The sequence below is a fragment of the Prionailurus viverrinus genome, chromosome C2 (genome assembly GCF_022837055.1).
Source record: "Prionailurus viverrinus isolate Anna chromosome C2, UM_Priviv_1.0, whole genome shotgun sequence".
Taxonomy (NCBI): domain Eukaryota; kingdom Metazoa; phylum Chordata; class Mammalia; order Carnivora; family Felidae; genus Prionailurus; species Prionailurus viverrinus.
In genome coordinates this window covers 71,833,153-71,856,000 of record NC_062569.1, presented here as the reverse complement: position 1 = coordinate 71,856,000, position 22,848 = coordinate 71,833,153, and the positions used below count along the sequence as shown (strand labels likewise).

The 22,848-nt window shown below is 38.6% G+C and overlaps 2 protein-coding genes and 1 pseudogene across 4 annotated transcripts in view; 1 reads left to right on the top strand and 2 right to left on the bottom strand.

Moving 5' to 3' along the window:
• MRPL47 (mitochondrial ribosomal protein L47) overlaps positions 1-14,779 on the top strand; it is a 35,637-nt gene extending 20,858 nt beyond the window's left edge. For both annotated transcript variants that reach the window (XM_047874927.1, XM_047874928.1), the window contains exons 4-7: positions 1,269-1,365; positions 7,061-7,191; positions 10,032-10,127; positions 14,578-14,779. In XM_047874927.1, coding sequence (XP_047730883.1) covers positions 1,269-1,365; positions 7,061-7,191; positions 10,032-10,127; positions 14,578-14,701 — 448 coding nt within the window. In that variant the 3' untranslated portion in view covers positions 14,702-14,779. The remainder of the gene's footprint in view (positions 1-1,268; positions 1,366-7,060; positions 7,192-10,031; positions 10,128-14,577) is intronic.
• Positions 6,552-6,922, bottom strand: LOC125174899 (non-histone chromosomal protein HMG-17-like; annotated as a pseudogene).
• A 338-nt stretch (positions 14,780-15,117) lies between the features above and the next one.
• Positions 15,118-22,848, bottom strand: part of ACTL6A (actin like 6A) — a 29,410-nt gene continuing 21,679 nt past the window's right edge. For both annotated transcript variants that reach the window (XM_047874925.1, XM_047874926.1), the window contains 3 exons: positions 20,926-21,021; positions 17,677-17,763; positions 15,118-15,592 (listed from right to left, as the gene is read on the bottom strand). In XM_047874925.1, the coding sequence (XP_047730881.1) occupies positions 15,512-15,592; positions 17,677-17,763; positions 20,926-21,021 (264 nt within the window). In that variant the 3' untranslated portion in view covers positions 15,118-15,511. The remainder of the gene's footprint in view (positions 15,593-17,676; positions 17,764-20,925; positions 21,022-22,848) is intronic.

Genomic DNA, 22,848 nt, shown 5'->3' with positions numbered 1-22,848 from the left:
AATAAATAAAAATGTAAAAAAAAAAAAAAAAAAAAAGTCAACGTGTATTTGGCATCAGGATGGAAAAAAAACCTTTCATTTGGTGTCAGAAGTGTTATGTGTAGAACAGCACAGATTCATTGTAGAAAAATTAGTTGTATGAAAGCACTGTTACCATGGGTTACTGGTGAAGGGATAGGTAGGGCTGTTCAGTATTCATCTTGGCTAAAACCTGTTTATCTTCTGATTTTATCTCCTTCCCCAAAATTGTCTTCCTCCATAACTTAAAATACCCCAGTGCTTTTGTGTCATTTTCAGTGCCCTTGACATTTATTTCCTTTCCTTTCTTCCAGCTCTAATTCTCAAACATTTATTCACAAAACTTACCCTACCTTACCTTTGCTACTTTAGTACCTTTGGTTATGTTTGCTTTGGTTTCCTTTCCAGCCTAACAAAACCCATCTTTCTGAAGCTTGCTTTGATCATCCTGGCTAGAAGAGATGTTCTCACCTCTCCCACATAAATCTTCCCTCTCTCATGTGTACCACTCAGTACACCACATCACACCACATTTTCTGAGGCAGCCTAGTGAAGTAGAAATAAAAAGAATATTGCACACAGGGAGTCCAGATTATGAATCTTGAATTAGTTATGTGCCCCAGAATACTTTACTTCTGTCACCCTTACTTTCTTCTTTGACAAAGTAGAGGGGCGCCTGGGTAGCTCAGTTGGTTGAATGTTCAACCCTTGATTTTGGCTCAGGTCATGATGTCATGGTCATGGGATAGAGCCCCAAATCTGTCTCTGCGCTGAGCATGGAGCCTGCTTCAGATTCTCTTCCTCTCCCTCTGCCCTTCTCTCCAACCGCCTCTCTAAAGTTAAAAAAAAAAAAAAAAAAAGTGGAAATAGTACCAACTCCAAAGGGTTGATGTGAGAATTAGATGAGGTAATATATATAAAGCGCTTATTAGCACATTGCGTGGCATGTAATAGGCAGTAAGTGAATGTTACCGTCCATCTTCTCTCTCCAGTTGGAGTGTAGGGATTATTTTTTATATTTTATGTAACTCTCTTGGCACTTAATACAGCATGTGGCACATGGAAAATTTACTGAACAAATGAGTAAGAATTCATACAGCTCTGTTTAAACGATAATTCTTTGTAATGATGTTCTGTATATTGAGATTTCTAAAGGATTTTTGAGTACAGATCATTAGTTTTGATGTCAAAAACCATAGCCTTAATGTAATCATAGAGTGGCATCACAAGCTTTGTGTTCTTTGACACAGGTATGTCCTACTGAAAGAAAGAAACATGCTCTTAACTTTAGAGCAGGAGGCCAAGCGGCAGAGGTTGCCAATGCCAAGTCCGGAGCGGTTAGAAAAGGTAACATTTGTGGAGGCTAGAGACTATTGTGTGGGATAAAGGCCAAAACATGTAAGTCTATGGTTCCTGTATTTCTTGGCAAGTAGATTTCTTTTTTAAAGTTTCTGCTTGATGTTTAGTAAATGTACAGAGTTGTGCAACATCACTATTGTAGAATATCTCCATCACTCCAAAATGAAGTGTGATGCCAATCTGTAGTCCCTCCCCATTCCCATCTGCAACCCTCAACAGATGTGTGGACATGGGCTTTTATTTCTCTTGGGTACATAGATAGGAGTGAAATTGCTGGGTCATATGGTAAATCTATGTTTAACATTTTGGGAAACAGCCCAACTGTTCTTTAAAGTAGCTGCACCATTTTAAATTGCTGGTTTCAGTTTAGCCACTGCCCTACCAACCAGGTCAAAGTTTTGAGTGCATTTTTTTTTTTTTTATTGTAGTAAAAAACACATAACATAAAACTTACTTTCTCAAATCATTTTTAACAGTATAGTTTAGTAGTATTAAGTACATTCACATTGTTGTGAAAAGGTCAACTATTGCTCAAATTAGGTTTTCTTCATCATTAAAAAAAAATCCCCTTAGGTTCATGATTTCCACTCCTACAGGTAATTATTTGTATATGTTTCCTGTTTATCCAGCAGAATTTTTTTCTGCGTGTAGAAGTGTGGCTAATTATTTTTATTTACATAATAAAATTATTACATAATTATGTAATACATAATTTATCTAATTTGGTTATAAACTCTTAAAAACTCTCCTGACATTTGTACTTTCACTTACCTAGTATATCCTGGGTACTTTTCCCTTTCAGTATATGTAGATCTGCCTTTTCTTTTTCAAGGCTGTACACATTTTTTTTTTAAATGTTTGTTTATTTATTTTGAGAGAGACAGTGCATGCGAGTGTGGGGGGAGGGGCACAGGGAGAGTATGAGAATCCCAAGCAAGCCAGACGTGGAGCTCAATCTCACGACCATGAGATGAGACCATGACTTGAGCCGAAATCAAGAGTTGGACACTTAACCAACTGAGCCACCCGGGCATCCCAATGGCTGTACATGTTAAGCTATTTCTTCCATGTAGAAGTTTTGTGTTTTATTTAGTTGAATTTCTCAAGGTTTTTTGCCTGGATTGCTTACGAGGTTAATTCTTTGTTGATGTTTCTGTGCCATCGTAAATAGAACTCAGCTTTTTGCCTAACCTCAGCTGCTTCACGTTCGTTCATTTCCCCACGCTACTCACAGCCGTTATTGCCACACTGCCTCTGAGAGGGGTGGACCTAATATCCCTGCAGAGAGTCAAAGAATGTAGGGAGTAAAGTTTTAGTTATTTAGCCTCACTAGGAAGAAGTTATTCTGACTTAATGAAAATTGAATTCCATAGCGTATTTATTTTTATTTGAAACTTTATTTTAACACAACATGAGATTGACAGAAAAGTTAAGAGAATAGTACAAAGGTACCTTTCACCCAGTTTCCCTAAGTGAATATTTTACCCATTTGCTTTATCCTTCTCTGCTTCCTTCTCTAAATAACACATTTTTTCTTCAGAAGTTTAAGAGTCAGTTATATACATCCATAAATAATTAAGTATATGTTGTGAAAAAACAAGAATATTTCCTTACATAACCACTGTACAACTTTCAAAATCAGGAAATTGATATAATACTATTATCTAATCTGCAGATCTATTTCATCAGTTATCCGGGCGTTGTCCTCTAATTTATAGCAAAATAAAATTCTGGATCATTTTCCAGTTGTTATCTCGTTAGTCTTCTTTAATCTGGATACTCAGTCTTTCTTTGTGTATCAGAACATTGATTTTTTTGAAGAGTGTAGGCCAATTTGGGTTTGTTTAATGTTTCTCATTATAATCATGATGATTGGCGGAAGTATCATAGAAGTGATACAGTTTTCTTCACAGTACCTAATATTAGGAGGCACAGGATGTGGATTTGTTTTGTTACCGGTGTTCACATCAATAATTTTTTAGTGTGGGGTGCCTGGTGGCTCAGTTGGTTAAGAATCCGACTTTGGCTCAAGTCATGATCTCGCGGTTTGTGAGTTTGAGCCCCACGTCAGGCTCTGTGCTGACAGCTCAGAGCCTGGAGCCTGCTTCAGATTCTGTGTCTCCCCCTCTCTGTGCCCCTCCCATGCTTACGCTCTCTTTCTGTCTCAGTAATAAATAAACATTAAAAAATTTTTTGTTTAAATAATTTTTTAGTGTGATGTCTGCCAGGTTTCTCCACGGTGTATATAGTTACTAATTTTTCTTTGTATTGAGATCATATATAAACATCCTGTAATTTCTCAAACTTGCACTCACTGGGTTTAACATCTATTGATTAGTTATTACTACAATGTTTGCTAAATGGGCATTTTTTTCATCCCATGATTCATTCTACATTTATTGGTTAGCTTTCTTATGTAAGGAATGGCTTTCCCTTCACTTTCTTCTATCCTATTGCTGTGGACTCAGGGATTTCAGTTTTTGTTTTTGTTTTTGTTTTTTTTAATTTTTTTTTTTCAACGTTTTTTATTTATTTTTGGGACAGAGAGAGACAGAGCATGAACAGGGAAGGGGCAGAGAGAGAGGGAGACACAGAATCGGAAACAGGCTCCAGGCTCCAAGCCATCAGCCCAGAGCCCGACGTGGGGCTCGAACTCACGGACCGCGAGATCGTGACCTGGCTGAAGTCGGACGCTTAACCGACTGCGCCACCCAGGGGCCCCAGGGATTTCAGTTTTATTCAGTGAGTTATAATTCTTGAATACCTTCATCCCAGGTTTAAAGACCAGTGTGGATTCCTTCAGGCTCGCCCCTGTGTTCTCATCACTTTTATGAGGCATAGCAAGTTGTCCTGGATTCATTTTGTACGTTTCCTGCCCCATCCCTGGAATCAGCCATTTTATAGAGGAATACCCTGATTCCTTTTAATGACAAATGATATATTTAGAAACTAAGACCTGATGATTGCCACATAACATTTATAAAGCATTGAGATTTTATTTTCAGGATATTTGCTAATTCTGCTATTAAGGAAAGCTATGGATAGCGCATTGTTTATTTGTTGAATAAGCTTTTGTTAGAATGGTGCTGTTGTAAGACTTTTAAACTTCAGTAATAGATTACCCCATCTCCCTGCTATAAAAAATTACATTTCAGAAGTGAGCTTCATCCCCATAGGTCATATATATTGTACTTTCTGGATTAGTAAATTCCAAAAATAATGAAAGCTTTCTCCAGATAAACTGAACATGATCGTAATTTTTTTTCAGTTTTTTTTTTTTATGTTTATTTATTTATTTTTTTGATAGAGACAGACAGACAACATGAGCAGGGTAGGGCAGACAGAGAGGGAGACAGAGAATTCAAAGCAGGCTCCAGGATCTGAGCTGTCAGCACAGAGCCCAACGTGGGGCTTCAACTCACAGACTGCAAGATCATGACCTGAGCCAAAGTCAGATGCTTAACCAACTGAGCCACACAGGCGCCCCAATCATGGTTTTTTTTTTTAAGCCTCAAATGTATGCATCTTCTCAGTTTTGTGACATACTACTAAGGAAAATTTATCAAGAAAAAAAGCTAAAAAGAATCCTTCTCAAGATATAAATTGAAGGTGTGGAAGTGTGTAAGGACATTCTTGGCTCTGGAAGAGTTAAGCTGAAAGGAAAGAAAGCTCTCCAAGGTTGGCTTGTTTTGAATAAAGTGCATCTACTTGATATTTCTGGTTTTCCTTCTCATCTGGAGGCATGAGCATGAGTAATCGGGTATGATTTCCGTTAGGAGCCCCAGCAGCAACCTTGCATGGGCAAACCCTAATGTAGTCGGTGAACAGCCAGGCTCACTAGGTTCCTAAGGGCTACACGGCACTTCACTCTTCTAAGTTTGTCTGTCTTCCAAATAGGATTCACCATTCTCACCCATCTTTTATTTCTCAGGGGTTTTGTAGAAATTCATTCAGTTAAGAGGAGGTACGTGTGGATTCAGCTGCTCAGTGTGGCTTTGATTGAAGTAGGGGAGAGCAGATACATAGAGTGTGAGCTGCGTATACAGGTTATGAGGTAGTCTATCTAAATTTGTGGCTTTCACATCTCTTTTGGATGCTGCAGCTACCTGGAAGTTTAGCTTTATAATCTAATCTGCCACCCTGTTTTTGAGGGCTCTTAAAAGAAACAAATGTGTGTATACAGTATTTCTATTTGTTATGATGCTCACAGGTAATACACATAACCGAAAAAATGCCTCAGTATTTAGAGCTATGAAAAAATTTAGCTCATCTGTCATTAGAGTCCCCAAAGATGAATATTTATTTATAAAGAATATATTTTGCCCTGCTAATATATTACTGTATACATTTTAAACTTCAATAGAAATGTTAAAAGAAAGAGATAAAAATAAATAGGGGTTCCAGTAGGATCTTCTTGCATCTTGATGGATCATTGGAAAGTAGGATCAGGGTAGACTGATATTCCATTCTCTGTAATAGCAGCAGCTGCCAATCAAGTAGGAACATCTGTGTCGGGGCACCTGGGTGGCTCAGTTTGTTAAGTGTCCAACTCTTGATCTCAGGTCATGATCTCACGGGTTCGTGGGATCGAGCCTTGTGTCAGGCTCTACACTGACGCCATGGAGCCTGCTTGGGATTCTCTCCCTCTCTCTGCCTCTCTCTCCCTCTCTCCTGCTCACTGTCCCTCTCTCAAAAATAAAAAACATCCAAAAATAATTTTTTTTAATGAATTTTAGTTTTTCCACACCACAAGGCATTTGTGCCAAGGTGGCTAATGTGGGTTGACATCAAGGAATCCCTCCTCCTGGAAGCCAGGAGGAAGTTTCTCAAAACTAGAAGGGAAAGGTGTTTTTCCCCTTGTATCAGTCTAGCTTTGGAGATACTCTGTTAGTGACATATGCCCTCCCTCAAAACAACAATGAAGTGTTCTTTGTGCTAACAACATAGCTTAAAAAAAAAAAGTAAAACACGGGGCACCCGGGTGGCTCATTTGGTTAAGCGTCCGACTTCCACTCAGGTCATGATCTCATGGTCCACAAGTTCAAGCCCCGCATTGGGTTCTGTGTTGACAGCTCAGAGCCTGGAGCCTGCTTCCGATTCCCTCTTTATCTGCCCCTCCCCTGCTCATGCTCTCTCTTTCTCTCAAAAATAAATATTAAAAAAAAATTTTTTTCTAAGTAGAAGACAATTCTGCATTTTTATAAAACTTGATAAATAGTATTTCAAACTGTACAGTCACCAGAAGTACACAGTTATCAAAAATCACACACTTCACTTGGCATCTCCAACACCCTCAGCTTTCTGTGCCTGGTCTGTTTTGGCGTCTCTGTTTTCTATAGGGCCATCCCCATCCTTGCCAGCATCAGCTTTCCCCTTTTTCCCTTTGGGTACCCTTCTCTCCCTTTTGTGCAGGGGCCTTTTTAGGTTTGGGCTCTGGCTTTGGAGGAGCAGGTTTAGCAGGAAATCTTGCACATCTTCTCTGTGGCTCATCCTTCACCTTGGCTTTATGTCCATTAGCATCCCCTTCATTCTTTCTCTTGGGCATGGTGGCTACTGTGGCAGGACATAGGCACTGGATGTGGGGATTCAGTGGAGCACAAACTTTGGTGGGGCCCGGGGTCCTTCTCCCCACCTTTCTGTTGTAGGTGATTGTTGAAATTGTATCTTCCTAATCTCTTACCAGGTAATAGATTCCATGGATGCCTTAGATAAAGTTGTCCAGGAAAGAGAGGATGCCCTAAGACTTCTTCAGACTGGTCAAGAAAAAGCTAGACCTGGTGCCTGGAGAAGAGACATCTTTGGAAGAATCATCTGGTACATAGTTTCCACTGTGGTTTTTCTAAGATGAGAGTGGAAATCTCATGCCCCATTCTCCTGTCTGGTATCTTTTACAAAAACTCTTATATGAAATTTATTACAGATGTATCTAATGTAAACAGAAGTCTCCAGACCCCTTTGGAACCCCAAGATATGAATGAAGGTAGCTTTATTTGGTAGCCCAGGCACCCCATTCTCATGATTCAATTATTTTTAGTTTTTTTTTTACTTTTTAATTTTTTTTTATCTATTTATTTTTGAGTGAGAGACAGAGTACAACAGGGGAGGGACACAGAGAGAGGGAGGCATAGAATCTGAAGCAGGCTCCAGGCTCTGAGCTGTCAGCACAGAACCCAATGTAGGGCTTGAACTCACAAGCTGTGAGATCATGACCTGAGCCAAAGTCGGATGCCCAACCAACTGAGCCACCCAGGTGCCCCTGTAGGTTCTTTATAACAGTGGTGCTTAATCTTCTGTCAATCATGTGACCTTTTGGGAATCTGGTGAAAGTTATAGATCTTTTACCCAGAGAAATGTACATATGCACATAGAATTATAGAGCATAAATAAACACCATGAAGCTAATTTTAGGACATGCACCTGCCCATTAAGAACTTGAGATTAGGGGTGCCTGGGTGGTGGCTCAGTTGGTTAAGCTGCCGACTTCGGCTCAGGTCATAATCTCATGATTCGTGAATTTGAGCCCCGTGTCGGGCTCTGTGCTGACAGCTCAGAGCCTAGAGCCTATGTGGGATTCTGTGTCTCCCTCTCTCTCTGCCCTTCCCCAGCTCACGCTCTGTCTCTCTCTCAAAAATAAACAATAAAAAAATTTTTTTAATTAAAAAAAAGAACTTGAGATTAAAAAAAAGTTCTCAAAAAAAAAAAGAGTTTTCAGGGAATAAGGCCACATGAACCCTTTTCAAAAAAAGCATTGCTGCCATATCAGGATAAGCCCTAGTTCAAACTATGAAACTGTTTATTTTCATTAGTCTTTCCACCTTTTGTCCCCTGAGTCTAGCTCCCGAAGTCCTGTCAGACCCTGGGAAAGGATCTGATAATAAACATTCAAACTGAGGTATAAATAAATGAGGAGACCCAGTGTAGTCTCTGTCTTCAGGGCTTTATTTACATTTGGGTTGAGCTGCTAAAAGGAAGCATACTTAGTAGAATTTTTAATGTTGGTCAGCAAAAGAGGCATAGCAAAATAAGAGACCCTCCCTGTACTCTTGAAATTATACCACATAGTAGTGCTTATTCATTTGATAGGCTCTTTTTTTTTTTTTTTTTTTTTTTTTTTTTTTTTTTTTTTGTAAAGAGAGAGTGCACAAGTTGGAGGGAGGGGCAGAGAGAGAGAGTAAGAGAGAGAGAGAGAGGGAGAGAGAATCTCAAGCAGGTTCCCCGGGCTCCATGGAGCCCGACCTGGGGCTTAATCTCACAACCCTGGGATCGTGACCAGAGCCGAAATCAAGAGTTGGACGCTCATCTGACTGAATCACCCAGGCGTACCTGGTAGTCTTTTTTAATTGAGTTTGCAGTAATAGGGCTGCTTGGAGCAAACTGTAGGGGAGTAGCTGTATGTCTGTAATGGTATAATCCAGTACAGAAAAGAGAAATTACCAAAATGTCTAACTAGAAACTTTATTTTCTAATTTTTATTTGGATTAATACAATTGAGGTCAGTTAAGGAAGGGTGAGGATAGAGGAGAGAATCTGTATGAGTGCTAATCTCTTCCAGGTTTTTAAAATTTTGCTTTTTAACTTTTCCAGAGCTAAACAAAGTAGTAATTATATCATCTTTCCAACATAGCTTATTAACTCAAACATTAATTCCAGTACCTTTTCCCTAATTTTTTATTCCATGTTATAATATTTAAGGTAGCCTTTTAAATACAGAGCTCCTTCTTAAAAACATTTCATCTAAATTTTTTTTTCTGTCAAAAGAACATGTGGCAGTAATATCAGAGATTACTTTTTGGACACGTCATGCCCTTGTCTATTGAGGAGTAGTAGATTGTCATCCTGATGAACTGAGGGAAATATAGTACCGTTATCTATCCTGCTTAAAGCAGTGGTCCAAATTTCTTGTGGCACTGTCACATTATATAGTAAAGGCTGAAATTTTTATAAAGAGATTGGAACTTTGGCTTCTAATATTACAGATTAATCCTGGATTTAACCAATCAGAAAAGACTGGTTAAATGGCCTGAAATTAATCCTTTTGTTAACTTTTTTCATTGAAGTACTTTCAAATGAATGTTATATATAGTATGAATTCACAACTTTCTTTTTCCCGCTCAACATTATGATTTTTTAGGTTTCATTGTGTTGAGATAAATGTAGATACCTACATCAGTTGGTGCAATTTATTTATAATTTAAAAGCAAAAAACTATACATACACTTGTATGTATTATATATTATGTAGGTATGTATATACATGTGTATATAAAATAAGTACATACATACATATGTATGGAGTAAAAGTATGAAATACATCTGGTAGTGATACACTCCAGTGTATGGCTCAGAGCTGCTGTGGAAATACAGAACTTAACCTGTGTCTTTAAGTTTTTGTATATATTTTTTCAAAAGTGATCTGAAGCAGACATTGCAAAACATACATACACTCATGAACTCAGTGGGTTCATGTCTGTACTTTTTTCTAAGTTTAGAGTATTTCATAATTTATAAAAATTGTAAAAATCTTTTAAAAGCCAATTACATCTCATTTTATTGAAAATATATTTAGCTCAAAGATGGCTAAAACTCTATTTGTAAAAAATGAAAAACGTATGAAATATCTTCCATTAAGGCAATATCTCTTTGCTTTCTTGGCAGGCACAAGTTCAAGCAGTGGCCTATACCTTGGTACCTAAATAAAAGATACAACAGGAAACGATTCTTTGCAATGCCCTATGTGGAACGTTTTATGAGGTGAGCACAACCCAAATACCCTTTAGTAACAAAACTTACCTTTATATCAGATAACACAAGTTAAGCTTTTACATAAGTAATAAGTTAAGCTTTTACATAAGTAATACATGTGTATTGTGGAAAAAATAGAAAAATCGGGTAGAAAAGATGAAATTAAAATCTTACATAATCTCATCATCCAAAAATAACTTGTTAACATTCTAGTGTATATCCTTTCAAAAAGTTTTATTGCCTTTCTATTCATCAGTCTGTATGTAAGTACGTTACTAAGTCTTTCTGTAATGTGAAAAGGAAGGCCTAAATACTTCGGTTACATAAGATATGAGCTCATGTTACTGCAAGGTTGATGAAATGAAAAGGGGCTAGGGTGAGGAGACGAGCCTGCTGCATTATGTCTGCCGTCATGTTACCCTGCCGAATGGTGGTTTCCAAATATTTACTACAACAACTTTTTTTCTGCATGAGGTTTATTATAGGGCTTCTGTTATAGAGGAATGAAGTGATCCCACGAGCCCCCAGCTAATAATTATAAAAATGAAAGATTTTAGAAAATGGCTATTTTAGAACACTGGATCCACATCCAAAAGCAGATAGAAACCAAATTGAAGTTGGAAGGGGAGAGAATTACAAGTTTGTGGTTTCAGGGCAAGCATGCTACTCAACTTCCATGGCTGTCTGTGGCTGCAGAGAGAAGCTGGGTGGGGAAAACTTCAAAGTTACTGGCTAAAGGTGCTAGAGGTCAGAATTCAAGCAGGAAAGCAGCTGGAAATTTAAGAAGGAAATTCTAGCAGCACAAAAACCACAGCTTGTAACAACTGCCTTAGATATAATACAATCTACTTTCATCAAGAGTTCTTTAAAAACTGATGTTCTCTCCCAAGAGCTTGTTTCCATACCAAACAAATAAAAACACTTAAAAAAATAATTTAAACAGGAATGAAATGTATCTTTAAACTGGCTTTAAGGTGTCTTGGTACATTTTAGAATCACAATTAAAAATTTTTATCTTGGGGCGCCTGGGTGGCTCAGTCGGTTAAGCGGCCGACTTCGGCTCAGGTCATGATCTCGCGGTCCGTGAGTTCGAGCCCCACGTTGGGCTCTGTGCTGATGGCTCAGAGCCTGGAGACTGTTTCGGATTCTGTGTCTCCCTCTCTCTGACCCTCCCCCGTTCATGCTCTGTCTCTCTCTGTCTCAAAAATAAATAAATGTTAAAAAAAATTTTTTTTTATCTTCCCCATTAAACCAGCTCCCTCTCCTCATTTTCAGTTTTATCTTTGTGATGTGATTTATAATAAAAGGTACATATATTTGGTCTTCCTCCTTGTTCCTGACACAGGACTCCTAAAACCCTTGGAATTTTCTAGGTGGGGTGGTATCTTTTGTTATGTTAATGACATGGTTTTTGGGGAGCACCTAAGAATGGGAGCTAATTGCTAGAGGAACCAACTTGGAATAGATGGTTGAAACTTTCAGTCCCACAGCCTGACTTCTGGAGAGGGGAACAGGGCTGGAGGTGAATCGGTAGCCAGTGGACAATGATTTGCTTTAATCGACTGTGCCTGTGTAGTGAGGCCTCTGTAAAAAGGATAGGGTTCAGGAGCTTTTCTGTTGGTGAGCATATGGAGACTGGAGGAGAGTGGGGTGCCTAGAAGAGGGCATGGAAGCCTCATGCCCTCTCCCCACTCCTTGTCCTGTGTACCTCATGTCTGGCTACTCCTGAGTTCATATCCTTTTATAATAAATCCATAATAGTGAGTAAAGGGGTTTCCTGAGTTCTGTGAGTGACTCTAGCAAATTAATCGAACCCACGGAGGAGGTCTTGGTAGCCTCTGATTTAAAGTACAGGTAACAGCCTGGACTTGTGACTGCTGTCTGAAGTCCAAAGAGGGAGCTGTGGGAACGTCTGATCTGTGGCAAGTCGTTGGTTAAGAAGCATGTTTGACAACCTCTGACACGATCTCCACGTAGTGTCAGAATGGAGTTGAACTGTTGCTCATTCTGCTGGTGTCTGAGAATTGCTTGATGGGAGGGTAGAGGTGGGGGGACCACCACCAGTGGAATGAGGTCCAGCACCCCTTAAATAGTATATCCATTCTACATGGGCATTTTTCATCATCAGTGCCCTAGAAGCAGTCAGTCTTTGATTTCATTCTTCCTGCAGAAGGTCTCCAGGATCCGTCCTTTGTGCTCCCACTGTCTCTGCCCTGGTGCCCTCCCTTTTCATCAAGATGAATTATTGAACCTCTTCCTCACTCCAGTCCATTCAAATACTGCTTCCTGGCTAGTTCTCCTCAAACCTTTTTATCACATAACCTGTTCAGAAACCTATAGTTGCTTCTTGTCTACAGATAAATCCAAACTCCTTCCCACCCAGGGTCCCCACACTTTAAGTCTTACCTGCTTACCCTCATCAAAGTCAGACCTTTCTCCTTGTTTCCTAAACAGTCTTGCTCATTTTCCCCTCTTTTATGTACAGCTCTGAAATTCTTCCACCATTCACATTTAAAAAAAATTTTTTTAATCTTTATTTTACAGATAGAGAACGCACGAGTGGGGGAGGAATAGAGAGAGAGGGAGATCTAGAATCTGAAGCAGGCTCCAGGCTCCAAGCTGTCAGCACAGAGCCCAACGTGGGGCTCAAACTCCTGAACAGTGAGATCATGACCTGAGCCAAAGTCAGGTGCTTAACTGACTGAGCCTCCCAAGTGCCCCGTCCACCATTCACATTTTAAGGCCCAGTTCAGATACTAAGCAGTTGAAGACATTTAACTGCATTTTTTTTTCCTCTACAACTTCTCTAGACCTACCGTGCCATTGGTCCTTTTGTCCCTTAGTCATATAAGGTGAAGCTATAAACGACTATGTATGAGAATTTATGAATCCAGTGTTGCTTTTACAGGCCTAATACGTGTCCTAATTGTTCTATTTTTGAACCTATCTTTTTTAGCCTTACCTTCAGGGCATGCATCATAATCTTCTGAATATTCTTAAGAATAGCAAACCTTGGGGCGCCAAGGTGGTTCAGTCAGTTAAACGTCCAACTTTGGCTCAGGTCATGGTCTCATGGTTCATGAGTTTGAGCCCCGCTTCTGGCTCGCTGCTGTCAGTATAGAGCCCGCTTCAGATCCTGTCTCCTTCTCTCTCTGCCCTCCTGCGCTCATGCATGCAGTCTCTCAAAAATTAACATCAAAAAAATCAGAATAGCAAACCTTTATTCTTTATTTTTATGGGCTTATTTTTTTTAACGGCCAAAATTTAGTTGGAGCAAAGACTGAGGACTATCATGAGTAATCTGATTTCAGCTTTGCTTGATCTTTATACTTAAATTACAAAATAGCTCATATTTTTTTTTTTTTTAATTTTTTTTCAACGTTTTTTATTTATTTTTGGGACAGAGAGAGACAGAGCATGAACGGGGGAGGGGCAGAGAGAGAGGGAGACACAGAACCGGAAACAGGCTCCAGGCTCTGAGCCATCAGCCCAGAGCCCGACGCGGGGCTCAAACTCACGGACCGTGAGATCATGACCTGGCTGAAGTCGGACGCTTAACCGACTGCGCCACCCAGGCGCCCCAATAGCTCATATTTTTAAAGTACACACCTATCTTGGTCTTCACCCAAATAGAATTCTTGGCTCAAATTTCTATGACCATACTAAGTAAGTTACTATGATCTCTTATGTTGTTTTAAAATATACTTATGCCTAGTGATCAATAAAATATCCTGCAAAATCTTGTCTTAAGTACAGTAGTGGCTTGGCATCTATGAATTTATCATTTGCAACTTTGTCTTAAGTGACCCTAGAGGTCAAAATAATTTAGCTGAGGCACAAATGCTTCCTGCTGTGGAATGCAAACTCACATATGGACCAGTCTAGCACCTAACCATCATCTCTTAGCATAGTTTTATTCTCTTTGTTGTAGGGAAAATGATATGGTAGACTGAGGTATTTGGAATTAAGGAATTCAAAAAAGTCTCAGGATGTATCACGGGATACAAAAAATCTATTGTATTCAATAAAACTGGTGTTTTTAAAAGAGGAGAAAAGGTAGCCCAGTCTGCTACAGGCTCATAAGATCTGTTCATTTCTTTCTATGTAGGAAATAGGAAGCATTGGTGTAGGGTTACAAATGCTTTTGATTGTAAGTTTATCTTTGACTTATGTAGGTTTACAGTGATTATTCAAGTTTAATAACATACATGGGAACACCTGACTAGCCCAGTCAGTAGAGCATGCAACTCTTGATCTTGGGGTTGTGAGTCCCTTGTTGGGTAAAGACATTACTTAAAAATAAAGTCTTTAAAAAAATAATAATAATAATATACATGACACACCTAATACGAAGACTAGCATTATTGAGGCTTTTAAGTAATTGATTTGGATATCCTTTGAGAACATTGAGTAACAGGGAAATATTTTTGTATAAATTGGTGTTATGCTTTTATTCTAGATTGAGAATTGAGAAACAAGCCCGCATTGAAGCAAGGAAGAAAAGTTTAGAGAAAAAGAAAGAAAAATTTCTTCAGGAAAAGTTTCCACGTCATTCTGAAGCCCAGAAGTCAAGTGTTGTCTAAGATGTCTGAATTCTGAAGTTACTATTTTGTTTTCCTTGGATAACAATCTATATACAAAAGTAAATATGTATTAAGTAATTTATAAAGAAATTGTGTTTTTAGTTAAATGACTATCTCAACTGGTTTAAGGGTTAATATGGCATGCTAACTCTGGAAGTTAAAAATTCTGACATCTAAGCAAACTTTAACATCACCTGTACCTTAGAGTGGGAAAGTGATGTCAACTGCAATAGCAAAGGCAGTAAGGTCATTTTTGGAATTCAGGTAACATTTCTACTATTATATTAATAGCATATGAAGGGGGTGTGGACATTACTTTTAATAAACAATGAGTACTTTCACTCAAAATAATATAAATACATTTAGTAAAACTTAAAGTAGTTAAGTCACAACACAACAATAATTCAAAACATTTCTGGAATGGCTAATAACTTTTATTTAATTTTGCAAGCCTAAGGTAAAAAGCATAGGCAGTAAATTTTACTAGTCAATAAAAACCAATTCTACCAATCACTGGTAATTAATATACTAAACAGAGTTGAAAAGCATTTTACTGAAAGCAAAATATTTAGAGAAAATAGACATTTATACAAAATTATAAAATGCTTGTAATAAGAATAAGTGCATTTCAAGGAAAGCACAAACTTATCTTAATTTATAGAGCCAGTTAAAGCCTTAAAAAATTTAAGTGGAAATTGAAATATGCAAAAATGTATAAACATTCTACAAAAGATGGTCACTCTTTTCCTGAGTACACTAAAGCTGTGGAACTTAAGGTGACACGGGAAGGCAGAGGTCTGGGAACTCTCCTCAAGGGCATTTCCTTTCTACACACTGCTTCCCTCCTTCTTCATATTCTTGTTTGGAAATCCACATCTGTTGAAAGGTGCCCTGTAAAATGGAAAGAAAAATTATATATTGTGCCTTTTTGTTAGAACATACTTTTTAAATTATCTTTTTCATAACTGATTTTGGGGCGCCTGGGTGGCTCGGTTAAGTATCCAGCTTCGCCTCAGGTCATGATCTCACTGTTCGTGAGTTCAAGCCCCATGTCAGGCTCTCTGTTGATAGCTCAGAAACTGGAGCCTGCTCTGGATTTTGTAACTCCCTCTCTTTCTGCCCCTCCCCTGCTCACACTCTGTCTCTCAAAAAATAAACAACTGATCTTGCAGAACGCTTAAGCCCCTCCCCCAAATAGTACTCCCTTATATCTTTATTTCTGCCCTCCTCTAGAACACCCAGAAACATGATTTAGAAAGAATAAGTCTTTCTATACCTATTAAACTGTCATGAGGATTTAGAAAATGGCTGTGAAAGGAAGATGGATGGTTTAGCTATGATGGCTTGGTGCCAACCTGAGGCACCAATAGAAACTATCGGAAGGTTTCCTCCCAGTACAGAATTGATGTTCTAACACTTAACTAATGGCAGCATTTAGAACTCAGAAGTGCTTGGGGTGCCTGGGTGGTTCAGTCAATTAAGTGTCTGACTCTTGATTTCAACTCAGGTCATGAGCTCATGGTTCATGGGTTCGAGCCCTGTGTTAGGCTCTGCGCTGGCAGCAAGGAACCTGCTTGGGATTCTGTCTCTGCCCCCTCCCTGGCTCATACTCTCTCAAAAATAAACATAAAACTTAAAAAAAAAAAAAACAAACCCTCAAAAGTGCTCATCAGGAGTAGGATAAAGTTTTACAGGAACACACACAATAAATATAGTGCATAAGCACTATAGAAGATGGAAAGGAGGAAAATAACCAAAGAAGGAAGAAACCTAGGCTACGTTAAAAATAAAACATATAAGCAGGAAAAATCCATTCTCTAAGATTAACTCTATTCAAGTGGACTTGCAGTGGTATCCAGCTTTGATCTAAGATCTATTAAAAGACTGGAAATAGAATACATAGACACTTATGTCTATAATACATTTATGTATAATAATACACTCATGTATTATTATAAACTTTTACTAGCTTAAAAAGGTTTAGGAGTGGGGCTCCTGGGTGGCTCAGTTGGCTAAGTGTCCGACTTTGGCTTGGGTCATGATCTCAGGGTCTGTGGGTTCAAGGCCCACGTTGGGCTCTGTGCTGACCGCTCAGAGCCTGGAGCCTGCTTTGGATTCTGTATCTCCCTCTCTGCCCCTCTACTGCTCGTGCTCTCTCTCAAAAATAAATGTTAAAAAAGAATTTTTTTTTAATTGTTTAATAGAAATACTTCATGAAGGCACCTGGGTGGCTCAGTAGTTAAGCATCTGACTTTGGCTCAGGTCATGATCTCACAGTTCATGAGATCGAACCCCGCATCAGGTAAACACCAACCAGCCCTGCTTCCGGTAAAAAACAAAAACAGGCCCTGCTTCAGGCAAGCCCCATTTCTCTCTCTTCCCCTCCTGGGATTCTCCTTCTCTCTCTCTCTGCCCCTTCGCTCACTTGTGCCCTCTCTCTCTTGCTCTCAAAAAAGAAAAAAAAAAAAGAAGTACTTCCTGACATTTACTTTGGCTGCTCTGAAGTGAAGGGGAAATTCCCCAAGTCTAGGGTGCAGATAAATACAAGGACTTTTCCTCCTGATTCAAGGCAGGCACCCATCTGAGCAATGTGAAAAACCCAGCACCATGACTTCAACCATTTGCCCGAAGAACCAACTCCTGACTTCCTCAACCTCACCAAGAGGCCAGGGAACAACCAGAACCTGAGAAGGAATGATTTAAGTCCTGACCAGTTCCAATGGGAGTACGAAAAGGCACAAATATGTTAGTAGAATCCCCACCTTTGAGAAGGGAAACTGAAATTTAAGCTGACAAATAGCAACTGATAAGGCACTAAAGCATTTTGTTAAATTAGAACATGTAATTCATTTGATAGTTATACAAAGATAAATGATGCACTGAAATTATTTTTAGTCTTTTTACTAAACTTAGTTTATATTCACTGGTACACTTAAATCATTCAATAAGACTATTTTTCAAAGTAGTTTACTAACCAAAGATGCTAGAATGGAGCCACCAATCCATGAACTAAACCTCCGTTCTACTGTTGTATTATTTGCAATCAGTTTCAACCGCATACTCTAAAATAGAAAGGGAAGAATAAGTATTAGTACAATCAAGTAAAACAGGTGACTCAATTCAAAAAATTCAACTTTGAGGACTTCTTAACAATTGGTTCAAACACCAGTTACACGTGATTATTTTGCAAAAGCTAGGCTAATAGTAGGCATAGGTTGAATTGCTATATAGAAAGTACTTTGATTATGGTTTTTAATGTATAATATTTAATAATTACATCAACCTTAGAAAACTGCGTACTAAAGAGTATGGCATTCACAACAATATCCTAGAATAACAGCAAACACATACTTAACACTTACCTATAAATCAGGTATCGTGCTAAGTGCTTCATGTGGTATTCCATTTCTTCCAATACCAAATACCATTACTGTCCCAACCTGCCACCCTTTCTATAGTCCTCACCTTTCTAACTACTTTTTTAGTATCTTATCCTAATTCCTCCTATCTTAGGTCACTCCCCCCACTCCACTTCCACATCAAAATGCAGACATTAGATCTCAGGTTTTTTATTCATAACTGCTTTCCTCCCAAATGAGTGTTTATGTTTTGAACTCACACTCTCGATAAACATGGTTTTGTGGCTCAGTACTATTGCTTCCTGTCTCCCTGCATCAAGAGATTTTCCCCCTACCTAGGACTTTGTTTCCAGGGATAGTTCTTAAATTGTTGATACTCTATTATTTTATATGAACACATAGTTTGTGTTCATACAACAGTGAAATAAATGTATATGTTTCAGGAGTAAAATAAGTGATATGGGAGGAGAGGGTGCCGGGAGCAGGAGGGATGAATATGGATTTTTGTAGATGAGGAACTGCTGGGTATCTGTTGCAATGGAATTTTTTCCTGTTATTTCATCTATTTTTAATTGTCTCCTAAATGAGATGGATAATATCTAACTGCTCTTGACCAAGACCTTGGACAGCCCAGGTCTGTATTTGTTATTCTGGGACTTATTATCAAATCTAATGATTAGTATTATAATTAAGTTCTATTCCAGATCAGACTATATCTCCAAGAATGTAGTAAATACAATTCAAGTGTCAATCTTGTGCCTATATCAGTATTTACATTAACAACTTAATAATTACAAAAATGTGCCATATGTAAAATGTTCCTTTGTATGAGAAACAAAAAGACTGCCAAATATACAAATTCTACAGATACTATTAGGACCCATGTAACCCCTAAGTTTCCTTTGATGTAATAACTTAATACAAAGTACCATACAAAAAACTACTTGATAAAAGTTTTAAAATCTAAAGATTATGACTAGGGGAGCGTGTGTGGCTCAGTGGGTTGAGCATCTGATTCTTGATTTCGGCCCAGGTCATCTCATGATTTGTGAGATCGAGCCCCGTGTCAGGCTATGTGCTGACAGTGTGGAACCTACTTGGGATTCTCTCTCTCTCCCTTTCTCTCTGGCCCTGCCTGCTTGTGCATTCTCTCTCTCTCAAAATAAACAAACTTTTTTTTTTTTTTAAAATAAAGATTATGACTACTACTCTGTTATCAATGGGTACCAGACTTTCTCCCCAAACCACATTCTTCTAATCCTTTTAAAAGTTGTCACAATGCACCCAGTGATCTTTGTAAAACATAGGAGCTCTGCAGTCCCCTGCCAAATTTTATTCTGTAAGTTCCCTATTAATAAGCAACATGACCTGATACCCAACTGTGTGGGTGGAACAGTGTCCTCCAAAGAGATATGTTGAAGTTCTAATCCCTAGTGCCTGTGAATGTGACATAATTTAGAAATAGGTTCTTTGCAGATGTAATTAGGATACAAGTTAAGATAAGGTCATATTGGTGGGGTACCTGGATGGCTCAGTTGGTTGAGTGTCTTGACTCTTGATTTTGGCTCAGGTCATGATCTCATGATTCATAGGATCAAGCTCTGCATTGGGCTCTCCTCTGGCAGCAAGGAGCCTGCTTGGGATTCTCTCCCCGCCCCCCCTCTCTGCCCCTCTCCCACTTGCACTCTTTCTCTTGAAATAAGTAAACATTAATTAAAAAAAAAAAAAAGATAAGGTCATACTGGAGCAGAGTGGGTCCTTAATCCCATATGACTGTGGAGTTTTGGGGTTTCTTTTAATGTTTATTTTTGAGAGAGAGAGAAAGGGAGCTAGTGGGAGAGGGACAGAGAGAGGGAGACACAGAATCTGAAGCAGGCTCCAGGCTCTGAGCTGTCAGCACAGAGCCCAACACTGGGCTCAAACACACGAACCATGAGATCATGACCTGAGCCACAGTCAAGATGCCTAACCAACCGAGCCACTCAGGCACCTCCCTGGAGTTTTTATAATAAAGAGAACAGATCTGTGAGAGAATGCCCTCTGACAATGGAGACAGACTGAAGTGTTGGAGCTGCAATCCAAGAAACAACAAAGGATTGCTGGCAAACCATCAGATGCTAAGAAGAGGGAAAAGAAGAATTCTCAGCTCTACATTTCAGAGAGAGCATGGCCCTGTGGACATGTGGATTTCAGACTTCTAGCTTCCAGAATGGAGAAAGGATAAATTATCTGTTGTTTGAAGCCACCTACTTTAGTTTGTGGTATTTCATTACAGCAGCCCTAGGAAATCAATACATCATCCATCTTTCCAGCCATATCACTCTTCTCACTTCTGCAGACTACAAGCCAGCTACTTTGAAGTACTGGAATATGCCATCCTCCCTTCATATTCTGCACATGGTATAACCTCCACCTAGATGTTCTTTCATAAATTACCAACCAGTTGAACTCCTATTCCTTCAAACAGCTTCTTCATGAAGGAGTTAAGTGCTTGCTCCACAGTGTTCCCTAGGGTGTCTCATTCATGACATACTGAACCACTTAGCACATTATTTTTACATTTCTATTCATCCTAGCAGACTGAGCCTTTAGTGGGCAGGGACTGTATTTACAGCCCTAGTGCCTAGCACACTATAGGTACTTAAGGATGGAATCAACGAATAAAAGATTCAAATAGTACAAGAGTAACTAAAAGATGTCATCTATGAAAATTTGGTTAACAAGGGCTATTAACTTTAAGTAACACTGTATCAAGCACACACAGAATATCAATCGACTACTGAAAAACAAACCTTATCTATAAGACTACACCAGCGATGAGGATACCTGTGACTGAAGAATACCAGTAAAGAGCAAACAACTTACTGGGGGAGTTTTCTGAGAGAGCTCTCTATTCAACCTGTCAGTAAAGCTCTGTATTAGCGTGTTTCCTCCAGCCACTATAACACTGCCATAGAGACCCTAAGATAAAAAACAGAAACAAATTAGTTCCAAATGTTTCCAAGTTTTAATCACAACTACAACTAAAACGGTCTTCCTCTACAGTTTACTCTTTCTTTTTTAATATTTTTACTTCTATACAGACCTAGTAGCTTAATCCAGTGGCTCTCAGTCTTGGCTGCACATTCAACTCATTTATGGGATTTATAAAACGTCAAATGCCTGGGGCAATTAAATAAAAATCTGGGGATGGAGCCCAGATCAAGGTTTTGTTAGTTTGTTTAAAACTCAAGATGATTCTAATGTGCATTAAAGTTTAAGAACCACTAACTTAAAGCAATTATTCTAAAACCCAAGCATAATTTTTTGGCAGATAGCTGCCAATATTTAGAGGTATATTTTATATTGGCTTCATATTAGAAAGCTCATGTAGAAGCTGGCAGTATTTAAAATTAGACAATGAGATTATTTAATGATTATGATGGATAATGCATAATCTGATAACATCCCTAGCCAAAATGACTGTGACCTTTCTTTTTTGCAGGGTATTAGGCATCAGAACCACATGGGGAACTTTTTCAAAATCCACATGTTGATACCTCCCTAAAAAAAAATAAATCAATCTACTTATGAGTATATTTATCTGTAATTTACATGTATGGATCAGAAAGCTAAATGTCAGCCTTTTTTTTTTTTTAAGTTCTTACTGAATTCCTGTTAGTCAATATACATGTCAGCCTGTATGCTTTTTTAGTGGCTAAGTTCATATTTTAAAAATGTATTCCAGCGGTGCCTGGGTGGCTTAGTCGGTTAAGTGTCCGACTTCAGCCAGGTCACGATCTCGCGGTCCGTGAGTTCGAGCCCCGCGTCGGACTCTGGGCTGATGGCTCAGAGCCTGGAGCCTGTTTCCGATTCTGTGTCTCCCTCTCTCTCTGCCCCTCTCCCGTTCATGCTCTGTCTCTCTCTGTCCCAAAAATAAATAAACATTGAAAAAAAAAAATTTAAAAAAAATGTATTCCAGATGTCTAAATCATCTAACTTTTGAAAGAAAAATGGAAAACAAACATCTCCTCTGCAATTAACATTAGTTAACGAGAGGAGAAATTGCACTAAAAACAAAGTTATCTATTACACGCTTATACTTACTCCATACTTACTCCCTATCATCTTAGAAGCAGCAAGTGCCTGCTAGGTGGCTAGTTGAAACAAACATTTTGCATAGTCATCCGAAAGTCTTTTTTGAAACAACATGGTTTTTATACACCCCTAGCTATCAGTACTATGCTCTAAGCAAATGAATCAACTCCAACAATACCAAGGCAACATATGTTGGCTACAAATTGAATCTAGGGTTTAAATAACATATAATCAATCTAATAATTAATATGTGTATAATATGGAGTTAGTATTTAAAAGCTGGCAAAACACAAAAATTACGAAGGGTAAGAAGATCATCTAAACTAAACTCCATGTAAAAGTTACATAATTTAAACCCATACCTTCCTGAACAATAAAAACAGCAAAACTGCTACATAGAAAAAAATCAATAATATATATTTTGGCTTGTCACATTTTAGGAACTCTCTAGAACAACACTGTCCAAAAGAACTTCCTGTGATGACAGAAATGTTCCCTATCTGCATGTCATACAGTAACCATTCATTACATTTATAATGTGGCTAGTGCAACTGAAGAACGGAATTTTAAATTTTTACTTCTTTTAAATTGCCACATGTGGCTGGTAGCTAGTACACTGGACACCGTAGCTCTAAAGTTTTACATTTTTCCTTTTCTAATACTTCATATTTTTACACATTCTAAAATGGACTTCAAAGTGAATGGCCAAAG